This window comes from Amblyomma mixtum, chromosome 3 (assembly GCF_055824585.1).
Source record: "Amblyomma mixtum isolate Tamu chromosome 3, ASM5582458v1, whole genome shotgun sequence".
NCBI classification, from domain to species: domain Eukaryota; kingdom Metazoa; phylum Arthropoda; class Arachnida; order Ixodida; family Ixodidae; genus Amblyomma; species Amblyomma mixtum.
The window spans coordinates 172,133,074-172,151,797 of NC_143014.1; the positions used below are offsets into that span (position 1 = coordinate 172,133,074).

The 18,724-nt window shown below is 45.3% G+C and overlaps 1 protein-coding gene across 2 annotated transcripts in view; it reads right to left on the reverse strand.

Moving 5' to 3' along the window:
- Nucleotides 1–18,724, reverse strand: part of LOC149352723 (large neutral amino acids transporter small subunit 2-like) — a 93,450-nt gene that overhangs the window by 31,170 nt on the left and 43,556 nt on the right. For both annotated transcript variants that reach the window (XR_016290840.1, XM_089581927.1), the window contains exons 4-8: nucleotides 15,604–15,648; nucleotides 13,599–13,722; nucleotides 11,389–11,492; nucleotides 9,236–9,332; nucleotides 4,442–4,591 (exon numbers count right to left, since the gene is read on the reverse strand). Coding sequence is in view for 1 of the 2 variants with exons in the window: in XM_089581927.1 (XP_089438053.1) it covers nucleotides 4,442–4,591; nucleotides 9,236–9,332; nucleotides 11,389–11,492; nucleotides 13,599–13,722; nucleotides 15,604–15,648 (520 nt within the window). In the remaining variant the exon portion in view is untranslated. The remainder of the gene's footprint in view (nucleotides 1–4,441; nucleotides 4,592–9,235; nucleotides 9,333–11,388; nucleotides 11,493–13,598; nucleotides 13,723–15,603; nucleotides 15,649–18,724) is intronic.

The following is an 18,724-nucleotide window of genomic DNA, read 5'->3' on the forward strand; positions in this document are numbered from 1 at the left end:
CTCCAAAAACCTTAAAAATGTCCGCACAGTGATAAGCTCAAACCGGGAATTGAGATCAGGTATTCGCGCCTCCAAGTACAGCACAGCATTAGCTACTGATTTAGGCAGACCTAAGCAAAGGCGCAGAGCGCGTCGCTCCATAACAAACAGGGGTTCACGCTTGTACTTTGGGCACCCAGAAAAGAGAACGGAGCCGAATTCAAGGATTGGCCGTACATAGGTCTTATAAAGAAGTAGTAGAGTGTCTCGTCGCGTACCGAATTTTTTGTTGCTGATCCTCACCAACCGGCCAAGGGCACGCTCACCCTTCAGACTCCGAGGGCCCAACTACCCACTGACAACGTCGTCGTCGTCCAGCGCACCGCAACTTCTTCGTTCACGATTCATTGACTTCCTCAGTAACCAGTTCAACGGTAACAATATAAACAGACATTCAAAGCTACTGGCTGATTGGCGAGTCACTCCATCATATTGGCGTGCTTGCCCATGGACGACATACAAGATGGCCTGAGAGAGACAGGAACAGGGCGCTATAAACAACTTCAGTTTTTATTACGCGCAACAACATATCAACGAAACAGAATGAAGCGATGGCAAATAAAATGTAAGCCTTTAAAGGCATTGCATTCCCCTCGAAACTCAATCACCGCGGCGTTGCACTTCTCAGCAAGAAAGAGGTTTTCTTCGGCGAAATTACCACGATGCTGCTCAAGCATCTGCTAGCCCTCAAGCTGCTGTCGAGAACCTCTTTTATTTCCCTGGTCACCTCATCCTCGTGATTCGAAACCACACGCTCGCCATTGCGCAAAGCCCACAACCTCAACATAGGCACTGCGCAGCAGGGCGGCCTGTATAGCAGTTTTTCGCGTGTTTTTGAAGAGATAGCATAACCATTCGTTCAGCATAACCGACGCAGCGCGAAACACGAGGACAATACGAGCACAGGGACACAGCGCCATGTCCGTGTGCTTCTATTTTTTTCTCCGTCTATCAGCGCTGTGTCCGCGTGCTCGTCTTGTCCTCGTGTTTCGTGCTGCGTCGGTTATGTCCAACCAACTTGCCTTCCACTTTGTCTGCTTTCGTTCAGGCATCTCTCTGCTTGTTTGCCCAACGTGGTCCTTTGCACTAGACAGCGGCTGCGTTTTGCTATCATTTGTGAACTCAAAATGGTGGCCACGGCACAAAAAGCTTTTCCCACCAAAACCAGCTGCGGGGAGTGTTTACCGCAGTGACACCATATAGTGATTTTTTTTAAATAACTGAAGATAGTTGAGGGCGAAGTCTGGGTCATTTGGCGTGGAAATTTGGCGTGGAATGACCCTTCTGCGGTTTAAAAATCTAATTGCTCCATTATGGGGGCTACATGTGCCAAAACAATAGGTTAGAGGTACTAAATAAAAGGCAAATCATATCGCTGGGTCCAAAAATCTGTACAGGGCTGATTGGAGAGCTATGAGAGAGGTCTTCGTCCTGCAGTGGGCGCAATCAGGATGATGATGAACAACTAAAAACCGGAACATCATCAGCAGTTCCACAAACAGGGAAGTCGCTGCCATAATACACTAAACTTCAGTCGATACCTGAAGCTAAAAAACAGATGCATAGATTCCCGTTGTAAAATCGAACTATGTATCTCGAAATCCTGGCGAAACAATAACCACTGCACATTCCGGTTCTCTCCATAAAATTAAAGCCCCTCACGAGGCGTTCGAAGGCCGAAGAACTGCAAAGCCTCAAGAGGTCTAAAAGGTTATCGTCATGACTGTTTCTTTACGAAAGCACGCGTTAACGCGAACGCCAATAGCTTCTTCTAGAGAGAGTAGTTGTTATCTATGTAGGAGACGGCAGCAAAAGGCTTTTTTTTTACATTCAATGAGAACGCATAAAAGCCCCCGTGAAGGTTGTTCTTAATGTCATGAGCTCATTCCAGCTAGCGATCATAAAACGACCATCCACGGGAAAATATCGAGCAAACTTGGCCGGCAGAAAAAATAGGACCAATTTTCGCGAACACCCATTTTCATACGAGGGGGTACCCAAAAGAAACCGGACTAAATTTTTTGGTCGGCAAAGCTTCTGTGGTACTGCGTTTTGCCACTAGGACCGCATAGAACGAACATTCCAGAGTCAGTAAGCCGAGTGCCGTCGTTGAAGGAGGTCAGACTAGTTTAGGCAGAGTTTTAGAGTGACGACTGTTTTGTGTGAATGTCGTTTTTGCAATGGCTGATTTTCGTGAACAGCGTGCGCCGATGAAATTCTGAATTTTGCTAGGAAAAAGTTGAATGGAAACTCTTGAAATATTAAGAAAGACGTACAAGGACGATGCTATGGGGACAACTCAAGTGTTCCTGAATCGAATCCTGAATCAAAGCAACAATCATGCCAATGGAAAACTTCAAATTCACCTCGCCTCAAGAAAGCTCGTCAGGTGAAACCAAACCTCAAACCAATGCTGATTTGTTTTTTCGACGTGAGAGGAGTTGTCCATTGCGAATTTGTTCCGCAAGGTCAGACAGTTAGCCAGGCTTTCTACTTGGATGTTTTGAAAAGATTGGGCAACAGTGTGCGGTGGAAGCGGCCAGATTTGTGGTGGTCGGGTGACTGGTTTTTCCATCATGGCAATGCCCCTGCTCACACAGCCCTGTCTCTACGACGATTTTGGACCAAAAATGGCATGGCCCCTATTCCTCAACCCTCATACTCTCCCGACCTTGCCCCGTGCTACTTTCTTTGTTTCCTAGAATGAAAAAATAGGTGAATGGGAAGCGTTTCGCTGATATTGCTGAGGTGAAGGAAAAAACGACGGAGGCACTGTCAAGCATCACGAAAGATGAATTTAAACAATGCTTTGGAAAATGGAATGAAAGATTCGACAAGCGTATCATTGCAAGTGGGGAATACTTCAAAGGAGATTGAAGGTCTGTGCTTAAAATGTGAACAAATAAGTTCAAACAAAAATAAGTCCGGTTTCTTTTGGGTACCCCCTCGTACATCAAGACTCTGAAAGGGCATCTAGGCTTGCTTAGCATAGCCGAATCAGACTATATAAACTGAATCCTCTATCTGCTTCACACGCAGTATATAACTTGCATCCAGCTTGTGTTTTGTTATTTTGTGCACAGAACGCCCAACTTAGAGCGTTCGTAAAGCCTTAAGTGCATCCACCTTGACTTTAGAGAGAGATACGTCATCCATCTTAACGAAGATGCGTGCTTTTGCTTCGCCTATCCCACTCCAAGATTAACTACTACGCTCAGAAGATGCCAGTGACAATTAGGGTATCGTGCACTTTCAAAATGAGACAGAGTTGACGCTAGGAAGTTTTTCGGACACTCTTGCGGCTTCCTCTGGCTTTCACCTCCGCCTCATGAGATGTTTTAGCTTTTGCGAATAGAAATAGCATTAGTATTGATTCGCATCTCGGGCAGATTTTGAGGGATGTACTTGTGTATTTGTGTCATTTTATGACAGAAGACTATGTGCCTATTTAGACAGTTCAAGTGTCACAAAAAATTCAAGTTACGTTTCTGACTACATGGTACTACTACATTGCGATAATTGCCTTGCTTCTGGAATGTCTGATGCTGCTCCAGTTTTTAGTGAGTGCGTCGAACCCCTTGTTCCGACCCACGAAGTCCCTCATAATGGAACCATACGATTTTTAGACCGCGCACTCTGTTTCATAGTTATGTCTGCTGATGCTGTGAGCTCTTAGCAAGCAAGCCACTCGAAGATGTGTTTAAGTTCATAATAAATTACTAAACCAAGGCATAATCCCCTTAACCTTCAGGAACCCCCCACACTAAACTTTAGCATATGTGCTTTCTGAACCGCAACTACAACAACCAGGATTCGCACCTTTTGGCAACTCATTATGAACAGTACTGACTGTCGGCTGTGAACAGCAGCATGCTTAAAAACCACAGAAATGTCGATTACGATAGTGATGTCTAAGAAAAAAAAACTAAAGATTGTAGTATTTCCGCACAAGTTTTGGATCAACCGCAAACATAAAAAGGTTGCCAACGGATTTGGTTTTGAAGCAGTTTTCTCTGCGGCTCGAGTGGAACTTTCTTTAAATTTCGCGTGCAAGTGATTCCGATGGACGCGCAAATTAGGGCTGCGATAAGAAACACTGTGGCGCCATTCCAACTATGCGCGAAAGGGGAGTTCTTAGAGTTCCCCGTTATCTTGCGACAAGAATTTGGTCGGGCTGACTAGCCGGCTAGAATGAACACTTGCGCAAGGTCCTCTCCTCGTGCGGCAGACCATCTCGCTGCGCACTGCCTGCCGATGCACGTGTGCGTGTAATAAAACCCGTTGTTGTTAGCAGCGCCATATTCCTATCTTTCCCTCCGTCTTACGTGCCGTAATACGCTGATGTGAATTGGGTGTGTGCAGCGCACATTCTCGCCGCTGTTGTACAGGGCGACGCTCTCACCTTGATGGGCCGGTGCATGTTCGGTCTCTTGTAACGCAACCACAGCATTCCCAGAATGGAGACGCCCACCCAGAGCCACTGGTTGAAGCTCAGGTAGTTGATGAGCACGAAGATGTCGCTAGTCGCAAACATCAGCAGCGCCACCGCACACTGCGACACAGGCTCACATTAGACACCACCACTCGACCTCCTCTCGCATTACTGCATTCGATAGTTGGCACAAAAAGCATCCTCTTTGGCATATGAAGGGCTCTGGAACAAAGAAATCACTTCTAGCTGTTGAAAACTTCGAGAAAAAATGGCTAATTCTCAATGCACGCAATTGTGCGCATAGAGCCTTAATGTGAGCGCATGATTTATAATTGATCAAAAAAGAAAAACGCGTAAGCGACCGCAACTTTGACAATGCGCACGAGTGACAGAAAAAAAAAACACTCTTTGTGGCCATGATTAATGCAACAAAATAAAAGAAACGCCATTCCCTCAGGTCTGCACCGCCGCCGCGGTGGCTCAGCGGCTATGGTGCTCGGCTGCTGACCCAAAAGACGCGGGTTCGATCCCGGCCGCGGCGGCTAGAATTTCTTTGGAGGAGAAATTCTAGAGGCCCGTGTACTGTGCGATGTCAGTGCACGTTAAAGAACCCCAGGTGGCCGAAATTTCCGGAGCCCTCCACTACGGCGTCTCTCATAGCCTTAGTCGTTTGGGACGTTAAACCCCATAAAACCATAAACCATCAGGTCTGCACCTCCGCTGAAGTTTTGGGCAATCTGCAGACTTCAAGCTGGAGACCGCATTAGACAATTCTTTGGCTAAGCTTTTTTTTTTATGCGAAGATACAGTGTAAAGTTTTATCCGCCTATTTAGCGTCTGCGCATAGACAAGTCTCTACGTTCTCGAGTTTTGTCATCCTTTTTTTTTTTTGCAAATTAACAAACTTCGACCAAGAGCTCGGTAGCTTGAAATGTAAAGAACAAATTTTGATAAGTGTGAAAATGACCTGCTAGTGTATATCTCAACCAAAAAAATAGGCGCCGCAAATACAAAGACCGAGTCAGCTATGTCAATGCCAGTAGCAATAAATGCGCGTAAATTATGCTTACTTGCACCTGCTTTAGATGGCCATTGAAGGCAAGTTTGGCAACGTGAGTTCGTAAAACAGTGAAATTTTAATTTTGCTGCCGCGTGCTTACACTGGGCGTCCGCAGTTTTTCAGCCTGTACTTATTTTTTTTTTTTAAAGGTGCTCTAAAACGAAGTGTCTAGAGGCACGTGCCACCTACCCAGCAGATTCTCAGTAAAGGTACGGCAGATGTCGCTGCAGGCGCATGGCTAAAGTAATGCTTTTGCCAGACATGCTGCTTACCACGCGCTCTTGAGCGCAAAGTTACGCACTACATTTGAGACTATCAATGATCTGCGAAGAGAAGTTCGCCCACTCTTACCAATCTGCACTCCCACAAATGACGTATATCGGCGTCTTCACGCCCGGTTGTGCGCACCGCTATCACTCGCACAAGGTTGCATGCAAGCGACGGCGGCATGCGACACGACGCACGCCAGCAGAGATACGCACTCGCTCGGTTCCTTCGCTTCGCACTTGGTAAACAGTCTCGTAATCTGCCAGCTCGATCTGCTCGTAATTTAAACAAGTTATTATTAGTATCTGCGCCTCCTGAGGTTCTGCACCGAACTCTATAGTGCAGAGAACGGGATCGAGCGCCAGTACCCGGCACACTACGCATCTCACCGTGCAGAACAACTGTTCGTGGTAATTCGTAAAAAACGTGCTGCTGGCTCTTTTTTTTTTTTTACCGACAAAGAGAGCAGATAGGATGTTCATAATTAAAATTTTAGATTATACTTCAGGTCCATGGCGAAATACATGTCGAATCTATTTGAGGACTGCGCTGGTTTAGCGGCGATCGTGGCGATGCAGGCCGGCGTACCTGCTTAGGCGAACACGTGCTCCACCGCGATGCACGTGGGAGCAGCCGGAAAGCCGGAAACGTGAACGGTCCGCTTCCGAGTAAGCGTGTAGCGACGTTGTTTGCGGAAAGCAACGGAAGCGTTAAGCTGGCAGATTTCGACCCCAGCGGGTTTGAACTTAGCGCGAGCCGAACAGCCTCCACTTAGCCGTCGGAGCAGTGACATGGCGCGCACTCAACGTAGATCCGATCGAGAACACGGCTCACCGCTAGGAAAGCTTCAATGTTCATGAAGCAGACTTCGGCACATGGAAGAAAATTGCATGTGCCTCATATTTGCATGAAAATAGAAGTAATTTTGCAGTTCGCACGCGGGTACACAGCCGGTAAGCAACTGAAAGACATGGCGAGTATCATGCGCGTAGCAGCACAAACAGTCTATTGCTGGCGCATTCGAAGAACCCGCACTTAACGCCAATCACCTCATTCCTGACAGTGGACAGACATGGCTAAAGCAGTAAGTAAAACGAGGCCACCGCGCGATCCGGACTATACCGTATTTTAAGGCGGAAGCCTTTAATGCCTCATCGTTGTAAGCAGGAGCTGTCGACAGAAATGTCACGCTTTTCAATTGGTCGAAACGGTCGTGACGTCACAGTGCGCGAATTTCAAACGGGGCCAATTGTACTTTGGCTACTAACCATGCAACCAATTAAAGGGATCGTATAGTGATGCTCCAAATAAGTTTGACTGAGTTTAGTTAATTGCTTACTTAACCAATTAGTCTAATTAACCTTTATAGTCAGACCAGATAAATAAATAAAACCGAGTAAGAAATTAGCCGAGCTTGGGAATCGAACCCCGGTCTCCGGAATGCGAGTCGAGCGCGCTACCACTCCGCCATTTTCTTTTTTTTTTCCTTTATATCGCCATTTTCTTTCAAGCACGATGGTTTGGAATGAACAAAGGTGCGTCTAGTGAATACGGTGTCTTCGTTCACTCCCATCTTCCTCCTTTCCCGTTACGGCGAGGTTTAGGTGTCCACCGAGATATAAGAGACAAATACATTTCCTTTCCTCAAAAACCAATTTACCGACGAGCGAGGCGTATTTGTCCGCATTTCAGATTGGTCAAATTGTCGTGACGTCACCGCGTGCGAATTTCGACGGGTGTCCACCTAAATATGTGAGACAGTTACTGCGCAACTTCCTTTCCTCAAATACACTTTTCGACTAGTGTCTACTGAGATATGTGAGGCGGTTAATGCGTAATTTTTTTTCCTCAAATACAATTTTCATTTTCTTCATTACGGCCCCTCTTTCTTCTTTCACTCACACTTCCTCCCTTCCTGTACAGCGCGGCTCAGGTGTCCACCGAGATGACAGAGAATTACAGCCCCATTACCTTTCCTCAAAAAGTGTTGCGTTCAAAGGGCAACGCATCGCACCGAACGGGTGGTGGCGTTCCTTGGACTCCGTGGCAGCGCTACAACACGCTGCCGCGTTCCACTCCTAAGGGCGAAGCTTAAGCGTCATTAATTGGCAGTTAATTAATGCACCAACAAAATGTGCGGTGAACAATCGCGTAGCAGAATGCAGCACTGAGGCTTTCGCCTTTCACCACTTTAGCCGCTAAAGTTCCTCGTAATTTTCCGGTCCGTAGTTCGCCGACTATACATGTCTATTCAAATTCTGTCTGAAACGCTCGCTTTGTAAATTCTGCATTGACACCTAGTTTTCAGTTGTTTTTTTTTTGATGTTCTAGTTTTTTTAAACTTCTGACCGTGTTAATCTATGTGCTTGCATGATTTTTTTGTAGTCTCCTCCATAGTTTGCATTTCGTTGCATTTCTTAAATGTGCACTATTACAGTAGTACTGCTTCGTACATCATCATCAAATCTTCAGCCCTTAATCCTCTGCGCCTGAAAGTATAAGTAATTTTTGTATTGGACCAGCCACTAGCCTTTGGAACCATTGGCCCAAGCAGTGTTTGTACATATTTCTCGTTTTATAGCAATAAAGTTTTTCTAAAAGCTGAAATTTCGCGAGGCGCGGACAATGTATGAGTTCGTACTGTACACAATTCAGTTTCTTAACCTCTTTAGTCTGAGCCGCAGAAGCTTAGCGCGGCCGTCAAAGTAATGAAAACGGGATCCGCATGTGCCTGCGAAACTTTGCCGTGCTAAACCGCATAGTGAAGTTAGCTCCTATATGTAATTAGCTTAAATGTGCAAGCAAATGCTGTTGGCGGTACTCAGAGCGGCTACTTTTCATTGCTCGGATTTAAGCCGCCGCGGTGGCTCAGTGGTTATGGTGCTCGGCTGCTGACCCGAAAGACGCGGGTTCGATCCCGGAAGGGGCGGCCGAATTTCGATGGAGGCGAAATTCTAGAGGCCCGTGTACCGTGCGATGTCAGTGCACGTTAAAGAACCCCAGGTGGTCGAAATTTCCGGAGCCCTTCACTACGGCGTATCTCATAGCCTGAGTCGCATTGGGACGTTAAACCCCATAAACCAAACCAAACCATTGCTCGGATTTTTGAACGCATGCGCAAAACCTCGATGAATAACGCCAGGGGCGTCGTAGTTCTCCTTCAAGAAACAGTTACAATGGCTTTGAAAAGAATTGCCTCATATGAAAAGAAGTAGCTCATATCTAGCTTTCTCTTTTTTCACGTCTGTCTCCTGCCTCAGGTACAGTGAATTTTAGACTCATTTTTTCTCACTACATATTCCTATCGCATTCGCTGTTTTCTTTTGTAGAACTCGCGTCATAAATTGCTACTAATACCACCAAGGGTTAGGATTGTATGGCGGAAATATTTTTGCAAGCACTCTGAAATAAAACGAAGAACAAAACAGTGGACTTACAGACAACAAGAGAGGTGGCGTAGGAGTGAGCTTCGTGGTGTGTATCATTCCGAATATCATGGGGAGGTGTCCTTCAAGGGCCCCAATAAAGAATAACCTGAAAATGGCCACGGTAATAAAATTATGAGCAAGAAGGGTGCGCAGCTGATGAAAACACACTGACTAAGCAGCGACACGTTGACACCTGCGCGTCGACCTTTTTTGGTGCCTCACTTCTAATAACCAAAAACAAAGTGCCACAAAATGCAAGGTTGGGCGTTTCTTTAAACAGTGCTGAACTACTCCACAAATCAGGGAGACGCTTTGCTCTGCGATTGTTACACTCGTTAACCCTTTTTCCTCGTTTAACGAGGTGTGCTTCTATGCTAGCCGGTTTCTATCTAATGGACCGGTTTCTATCTAATGGAAACATAATAGCGCATTTAGATTTTTTTTTTCACACGCACGCCGACAGATAAACAAAGCAAACGACCAACCCTATCATTTCTCTTGTTTATCTGACAGGCTCCACTTGGCTCTTCATCCGTTTGTACGTGTCTGAAAGATTGTTTCCCTTCTTACCCTCTCCTCTTTTCTCTTTTCTACGCTGTCCTCTAGTGTCTAACTTTTCATTTTCGTCCCTAACATGTAGTTCCTCAGGTATCGGCGGTAGGGACATGCTCCCTTACAAGCCCCCGTTTCATCCTCCTCTCCGCGCCACGCATGTGAAACATAAGGCACGAATGATAAAAAAAAGTAAGAGAGAAAGGCGTCGGCATTGTCGCAAAGGCAGAAGACTGTGTGCTTTAGCGATTTCGGCACAAACCGAAACTGTAACGTAAAAATTAAAAAGGTGCATGACGTAAAAGCTAGCCCCATTAAAAAAGCATGCGGACCGTTTCAGCGGTTTTACTGAAGTACGGCTTAGACGAAAATACAAATACACAACTGTCTGAAGGCAGCGTGCAAAAACTCAGTAAAGTTGAGCAGCCCTCAACCATGCCCCAATCAGAGCTTTAAAGGTAAAGCTGATTTACAGTTCTTATGACAAGCACCCCACCACAGAGGGGAGTGAACACTGGTTTTGCAACAGTCCGCCCCGCCTAAATGATCCACGGCGTCTCATACAAATTGCTACAGCTCTGGAAAAACAGCGCTCCCTAAGAAAAGCTTGGCAACGCTTCTCAGAGTATCTGGCCGTTGCTAGAGTTGCTGCGGCAGAACATCTTCTCCATGTCATTCTTTCTCTAACACAGTGCATTTAATTGGAACAGTGCGTAGTATCTTTCTGTACACTTTGTTATGAAATAAAGACTTCACTTCACTTCACTATTCGCACTTGGCACAAGAGCACTGCACAAGAGTGACGTGCTGGAATTCTCACTTTTTAGCATGGGCCTTGAGAAGGAATTCCCGTTCGCTGCGACCTTACTTTTTTTCCCTGTTACTACATTCGTTTTCTGTGTCTAGTTCCATATGGAGAGCGTATTACTTACCTTTCCCTGTTCGTTCATCTCCAAAGGAAATACTTAAATTTAATTTCTATTGAACCGACCCGCCGCCGTGGCATGGCGGCTTTGGCGTTCAGCCGCTGACCCCAAGGAAGCAGGATATAATCCCGACCGCTGCGGCCGCGTTTCGATGGGGGCGAAACGCATAAAAGCATCTGTATGGTGTGCGATGTCAGTGCACGTTAAAAGAACCCCAGGTGGTCTAAACCAATCCGGAGCCCTCCACTACAGCGTCCCTCACAGCCCACGCGCCGCTTCATGACATTAAATCCACACAGACCATCTGGATTAAACAGACAATGGCGCTGTCTTACATATAGCTGTCTGTTTAGCTCGGAGAATCTGGGGCACATCACAGCCAGTGCAGACAGTAAAAAAGTCACCCAGAAACTACACGAGCTTGCCTAGCAGAGGAGCTCGCTTTAAACACGTTGACCCGCCACTTGCCGCATCAAAGAGCTCAGGCAGCGCAGTTCGGTTCGTTTCCTACAAGATTATGCTTCTAGTAACTCGCTGCCGAAGTCGGGAGCTGAATTTACAGCTTTCGAAAAGGACCCAACGACAAAATAACAGTTTTCGGCAAGCCCACCCTCCAGCTGCGGGCATTACTTGCTATCAAGATGCTGCTTTCCTACGATGAGTAATGTCGGTGCATGTACTCACCTTGCAATCGTGAACATTATTCCATTCAAGCCCCCGAAAGTGGACAAGCTCACGAATACTGGCATAATCCATGCAACGACGCCTATCGTACGCTGGGCGAACGTCTGAAAATAAAGAAACCGGTGCAGTATTAGACACAATATTCTGACGCACACTGCGCCCTACAAGCACTCAACCAGAATGCAGAAATGCTTCCTGACGAAACCCACGATAGGTAAAGATAGAAGGACGCTCCTATTAAATCTCGATGCAGCCTTAAACCAGCCAGCGTGTAATGATCTATATTATGCGTGTAAGCCTTGAAAGGATTTACTGAATATGCGCAATAAAAAAACCCTCCCTGTGATAAAAAGTGTCGAAGTGAGAATTTTCTTCCAGGGAACTACATGCCGAACTTCTCCAACTGTATTCATTAAAGCTGCAGACTCATCCAACAGAAATTAGTGTGGTGGCCATGCCTTGAATGCTTGGTGCGGTTTAGATACGCTCTTCTTGTTTTCATGACGAGAATAAAAGATGTCCGCGCCGCTGTTCTTTTACAATATAATGCCCAACTTCAAGCGTGCATTAGAACAGCACAGTTCGCCATTATCAATATCAGCGAAAGACTGGAACCCGTAGCCAAGTAATCTGATCCCCCATGCTTATTCAACCAATTTTAAAACGGAACATTTAACACACCTGGCTTGCCATTAATCACCGTAATGCTTTTTTTTTTTTTTGCGAACGCAGTGTTTTTTACACGACCTACGTACATTTTTTTATTTGCTCTTATGCGCGTAAATTTGTACATTAAACTTGTCACTCATTCTCTCCTGCTAACTGGACGTTTTGATGTATTGTACTGCTTGTATGCCCCCCCCCCCCCCCCCTCTTTTTTTTTTACGAAAACGTCCTTATCAGCGCTTAGGGTATTGAAACCAATGAATAAGATGGACATCGCAGTTTTACAGAACAGCTGCAGAGGTACACACAAAAAAGCACAAGAAATTTCTGCTTTACAAGAACATATTTACTACATATTCAAGTACACAGTGTTCCAGGGACATGCACATTGCATGCAGCATATGGCCAGTCGGGGTAGCCCGGAGCTGGTGCAGTTCGGGAAAAAGAAGACATGATGGATTTCTTTGAAATTATGGCACACCAGCGATCGAAGGCTGGTGTGCTATACACGCACAAATCACCGCATACCAACACCGTAGCCTGAATGGCACTCAGTATGGTTGCTGCTTCTATAATGCTTTAAGAGCCGCAAATGCTCTTCTCTGCACTGCATATATTGCCCATGGGCCCAGACTTTGTTTTAAAACTGAATGGTGAGCAGTCTAATGTGCTTAGCCACGAGCGACCTCGCCACAAATGCAGACTGCTGGCCGCTCGTATTGCCGACCTGGATCAACTGGTTTCCTTTGATTCTGAAAGCCTAGAAATTAACGCATAAATAATATTGCGATACAAGAAAAAGAAATGTCATTTAATATAGAGAACTACTGCTGGCGAGAACAGTGAGTAGCTGAGATAAACTGCGCAATAAAGAATTCTTGTAAACGCATGCTTTTGTTCTGTACACAATCATTTGGTATAGAGCAATGGGCTTGAGGAACAAACACAAGTGTAGGGGAAAGAAAGAAAAGAAAGAATTAACTAGCCGTTCACAGAGCAAGTTTAATCAGAGATAAATTATTCAATGAAGCGCAAAGATAGTACTAACTGTAACTACCACAGCAAGCCATCGCGCACACGAGGCGACAGCGCAAATTACAGAAAGAATAGTTCTTTGCATCCACAAAAGTGGGTTGCTTGGACGGATAGAATGCAAATAACATGGCTGTCGAGAGCGCATTCCGTTATGCCCAATTAGGTGACCGGCGGAGCAAGTTTGCTCGGAGGAAAACGGAGACCTAATGGCTACCACCGATAATTGTCAGCGCCTAACAACCTAACCAGCTGCGACATCCGCAGAATATCAAGCTCTGAAAAGCTCGCATGACATACGGCTGTCTCAGAAGCTCAGTGAACATCTTGTTTGAAGATGACGCGTAAAGTGTACAAAACAAATTAATAACAGCAAAGTATGAACGCAGTCTTCTGGGATTAATGCCATGCTGTTCGGGCAAACTTTTGACCTGTTCCTGCAATACCAATTTTTGGCATCCCTAGATGAATGACAAAAACCTCAATTTAGTAAAAAGTGCGACACAACGTACCACAGCAACAGCTGGGGATGCAAGCATTTCTTGGGGAGAAACTGCTGTAAAGTAGGCTACATTGGCCAATACGTAAACGACTGTCACAAGGGTAATGCCAATATAGATAGCTCTCGGGAGGTTTCTGAAAAAGAGAAAAGGAAAGCAACATAAATCAGGCAAAAAAAATTAACAACGTCAATGCAACAGCATCCCAGCGGGCAGATATTTCCCGATTATGGTTACCCGCAGGGCAGCGGCATATTTGATACTCGCTTAGCGAACGCACTAATGCGAGGAAGTCAGCAGGGTAGGAAACTGTTTCTGTAAAGTGCGTCCTTATCTGCGCTCTAGCTCCCTAAGTCATCTTGTGCGGGCTGGTGGCTCAAGCGTGGCCCCGGCTGTCTGGGTGCACGTTGACTTGGTCGGCGATGATTGCTACAATGGCCCGGGTTCGGACCGTCGTATCCGAACTAGACGACCATCGCACAGCCCTCGGAAAGCACCCATTCACCCTAAGTAGAGGGGCGACCTCATTGGCAAATTTCGTGAACTTTCTCTAGTAAAGCTGCGGATGAGTCTGACTCTCCCCGAAAAAAAGGGTTAGGAAGTTTTGTGCTGTTTGCGCGTCAAAAAAATAAGGTCCGTTGTTTATATTCTTTCGTGTGTTCTGGTCTTCAGAATTTCTGCTCTCTACGCGTGAAGATGCCTGCACATTCTACACTGAACTTTTTCTCGTGACAACCCCTTTATGACAAAAACGTACGTCGCAGTTTATTTGTTTTTATTTTTTTTTATTTCATTATGCAACTCCAGTGGCAATTTGGAAAAACTATATATGGGCACCTTCCACTCCTCCTTCCACTGCGTTATGAAGCTCTCAGCGTCAGATATTCTACAGTTTGCTATTCAAAATTCTGAAATAAATTAGTAAATGTGAGCCAAAGTGACACCGCCCGAACGCCACTACTGCGCACTCCACTAAAAGTGTCATAGAAAAAACTGAGATAAGTAAAGCAAACCACGCAGCATTTAAAATTCGAAGATCTTCGCGTCCAAATTCATTCCTCTCTGTCTTTCTGCAGTCGGCTACCGTTTTTATTCTTCTAATATGTATGCGCGTCTTTTCTCTAAATAAGTTCAAAGCTCCCTGGATGTCGAAAACCGTCCTTCACTTCTTGCTACTGAGCAGAAGCCGTGACGCGTTAACCCAACAACACTCTGGGTTTTCTTTTAAACTTTCACTTTCGCTTTCATCGCTTTCTTATGCAAAATATGTGCCCGCAGTCAGCTCAGCAAGCAGAAACTAACTAAATGCAGATTACGAAGAGATTCGAATCCGCCGTGCGAGTACGCAAGTCACGTCGAAGGCGCTGCACATGGAAAACGAAACGCGCCATTACACATAAATTACCAATGCTGCAGAGAAAACTCAGCACGAAAGTATAAGCCTAATACAAGAAGACCCCAAGAAAAGAAAAGGCAAGGAAGGTGAATACGCTGGTTTAGCAAACTCGATGCTCCCAAGTCGTGGTTACGAAGCAAAATGCCGAGCGTCGACACGTGCAAAGACATCGAATGTGCAAAGCCCAATCGTGAGTTGTGGCGTGGTCATGGCGCTTGATCAAACGTTCAAGCGATTAAGGAACCCGTCTTGGTCGTTGTGAAGTATTGTTGGCACGTGTTGTTAACTTCTCTCTCACATTTTTTTCATTTCTCTAATAGCGATAAAAGTTATTTCGTCTTAATCGTTTCAACAGGCACTTCAAAATAACTACGCCTTACTTTCATAGCACTTTTAATCTCTTGACCTGCCTGCTCCTTGTCTGGAAGCATGGGACACATAATGCGTTCACGTTGATTGCCTTAGACGAATCAAGATTACCTTCATGTCACATTCATTACTTTCGCTGAAATGGCGATCTCAGAGTTTAACGAATGCACATTACCCTATATCTGGGTACTCGCTGGGACTTCATTATTAGCTAACGTTGACGAAACTTCATGAAAGCAAAAACAAACTCACTTGTTTGGATCCTTGAGCTCCTCGGAGACATAGTTCAAATAATTCCTGGAAAAATAGGAGCGAAAACGTCCTCTGTTAATGGAGTTTAAGAACTGCTAATAATATTTATAATATAGGCAAGTGTTTACTTTAACTTTATATTCTTATTGTTGCTGGTAGTTGTCGTTCTCCACCGCGCAAAGGATGGAAACGTTTGAGCTTTTAAACGTGCTGTATCAAGTACGGCCGGATTTAATTATTATACCAGATTGCTCTAATAAAATTGCAGCTTTATCATTTGGGCAGTAAAATCATTTTATTTCCTCGAATGCCAGGAATCCAGACCGCTGAGGCTTGTCTCAGACATCCAAATTCTGTCATGACTTTTAACACACAGCGTAAAGTGGTACTCCACTCATAAGCTGTATCACACCAAATAGTGCATACGGTCACCGATTGTCAAATGGCCAAATGCAAAAGAAAAGCCAGTACCGGAGCACAGAATTACATGAGCGTGTGCTCTGACCAGCGGTTTTTTTTTGCGGTTTTTACTGCCTCAGGGCATAAAAAGGAAATGGTTATAAGAACGGATAACGGGGGTGGTTATATAAATGAAGAGAGGTTGGCCGATCGAATCCATCAAGCAAGCTAAATATCGCTGCAAAACTATGAGTTATTTTTTCTGGCAACGTCGAATGCCCATGCCAACAGCCTAAACCAGTTTAAAATTATCAAACATAGCCTTATCATAATTACGTGCTGATATCGGTTCAACAATGTGGACATGTAAAGAATAGGCTCCAGAGCATAAACTGAAGCGACTAGAAAGCTCACTATTCCTTCAAGGAAACCGCTGAGATCACAAGCGCCCACCATAATTACCGACTAGCGCTGGTTTGATGTGATCAGTGGGTTTAACGTCAGAAAGCTGCACGTGAGCCTTGGGTGACGACACAGCCCTTTCCTGCCTGTAAACTAACTAAACGAAGAGGTCCAATTACTTTGAGGATTATAGCGCTTAAAGGCCATCTGAAATAATTTCTAGCATCAAATCACCACGCGGGTTCGATCCCGGCCGCGGTGGCGGTACTGTGGTGGCGGTACTGGCGGCGGACGAAATTTCCGGAGCCCTTCACTACGAGATTCCTCATAGCCTGAGTCGCTTTGGGACGTTAAACTCCAGTAAACAAACAAAAAAAACAATTAAATCATCAGAAGAATAAAACCTTAACTGGAACACTTAACCCACACATATGTGGGCTTTGGTCGTTTATTGAAGAAACTGTCACCAAAGCAGAGTTCAAAGATACGTGATGTAACCGGGAACTTTGAATTTAGAATAAAAAAAATGTAAGCAGTATTTTCAATCGGTCAAACACAAGAAGACGCCACGCCTCTCGCAGCGTACAAGAGTCCTAGAACAGCAGCCGGGAATCCTTCGAGTGTGCGCGGTTTTGATGAAGCGAGAAGAGGCCTCTGTTTGGGTGTTTTTCCCAAATGGTTGACAGGTTTATTTCCCAAACCCTCACAGAATTATGGGATGGGCCGGAGCACCTAGATACGGTTCAAAATAATTTTGCGTGCACTCAAAAGTTTGTATGTGGTGGGCTGGAACGGGAGGAGGGCTGCAGGTTGATTTCAACCGCCTGAGATTCATTACCTTGCAGTCGTATCGCAAGGCACACGGGTGTCTTTTCCATTTCGGTTCCATTGAAATCAAGGCACTGTGGCCGGGGTTCGAACCCGCGACTCTGACATCAGCAGCCCAGTCAAACTCTACAGCCACTGAGCCACCGCCGTGGGTGCAGATGTTTTGAGTTCTCCGAGTCGCGCAATGTGACCTACGCGCACTACTGTAAAGCACACGAGTCTACGATACACACAATCTGCCACTGCACGGAAGCAAAAGTGTCCACTGGCATTCGAGACGAGAATGTCCCACAACCAGAGTCCATCCATTCCGCACTGTGACAGGCGGAATAGATCAATTTGTTTTTGTTTTGTTTTTTACTCAAGAGCGTGGCTTACCACCTCGAGGCTACGTCTCAGCGAAGTTAATTACGCCAAAGCGAAGCGTGGAACCTTGCAAGTTACTGCTGCAGTCCCTGCCTTTACAAGGAACACTTGTTATAGCTCTCCTTTATACCTTTACCTAGGTCACGTGCCACTCCATCTGCTTATTGCGTTTTCTTTGGGTGAGTTAGCCGGTGCCCTGCCCTGAGGGCCGCTCCCTGACGGGGCAAACGTCTTATTGGAACAAATAAACGCTTTACGTCATTATCATCATTTACATCCAGCGCTATCACTCACAGCAGTCAAACCACTTTTGCTAGACTCCTCCGCATTTTCCCGACGGTGGAAAGATATAACTTTTTTTTTCTGGTAGCTTCATTTTCGCTAGTAAGCCCATAATCATATCCCAGCTTCAGCGATGTACACGGCTCCTCAACGTGAAGCTGGGCGCCCGCGTTTTGGTGGAGCCGAATAAAAGAGAATACGACACATATACCGAGACTAAATTGAGCATTGAAGAACTGCAAATGCTCGAAAGTGCTTCCAAGCCTTCATTCACCAATGTCCTTTTTTGCAGAACAAAGTTTAGCTCTGTGACGTTAAACACATTCTCTTCTGTTCTGGAAAGATATCCCACATTTTTTTTATTTTTGTGCAAATACCGGCTAACCGAATAGAACATATATGTAACAATATAGAACAATACATATTACATATAGAACAATATATGTAATTAAACAAACCTTGAAACCTTGTACGGGGGCGCAGGCGCGCAATCAAGCTCCAGTGAGAGCTTTCTGTCTGCGCCCCTAACATCTGGATGATGTAAATAAAGATTTGATTTGATTTGATTTAACTTGTTCAAAGAGCTGAAATTACGCTGCTTATATCCGAACTTTTTATTACGGAGCTAGCGAAAACACTTATGTAGCACTGAACGCGAAGTGCAAATTCCATCTTTTAAGTTCTCCGCAAGACGCTAGGTCGACAGAAATAAACCCCGGTTACGTGCCCCTAAGAGTGAGCACGCTTTTCGTTAGGCGAGTTTCTTATACAATGCGACATTTTTCTTCGCACCGTCCAATTAAATTCACTTATTTAATTTTTATCCCACATTGTGGTAGCTAGC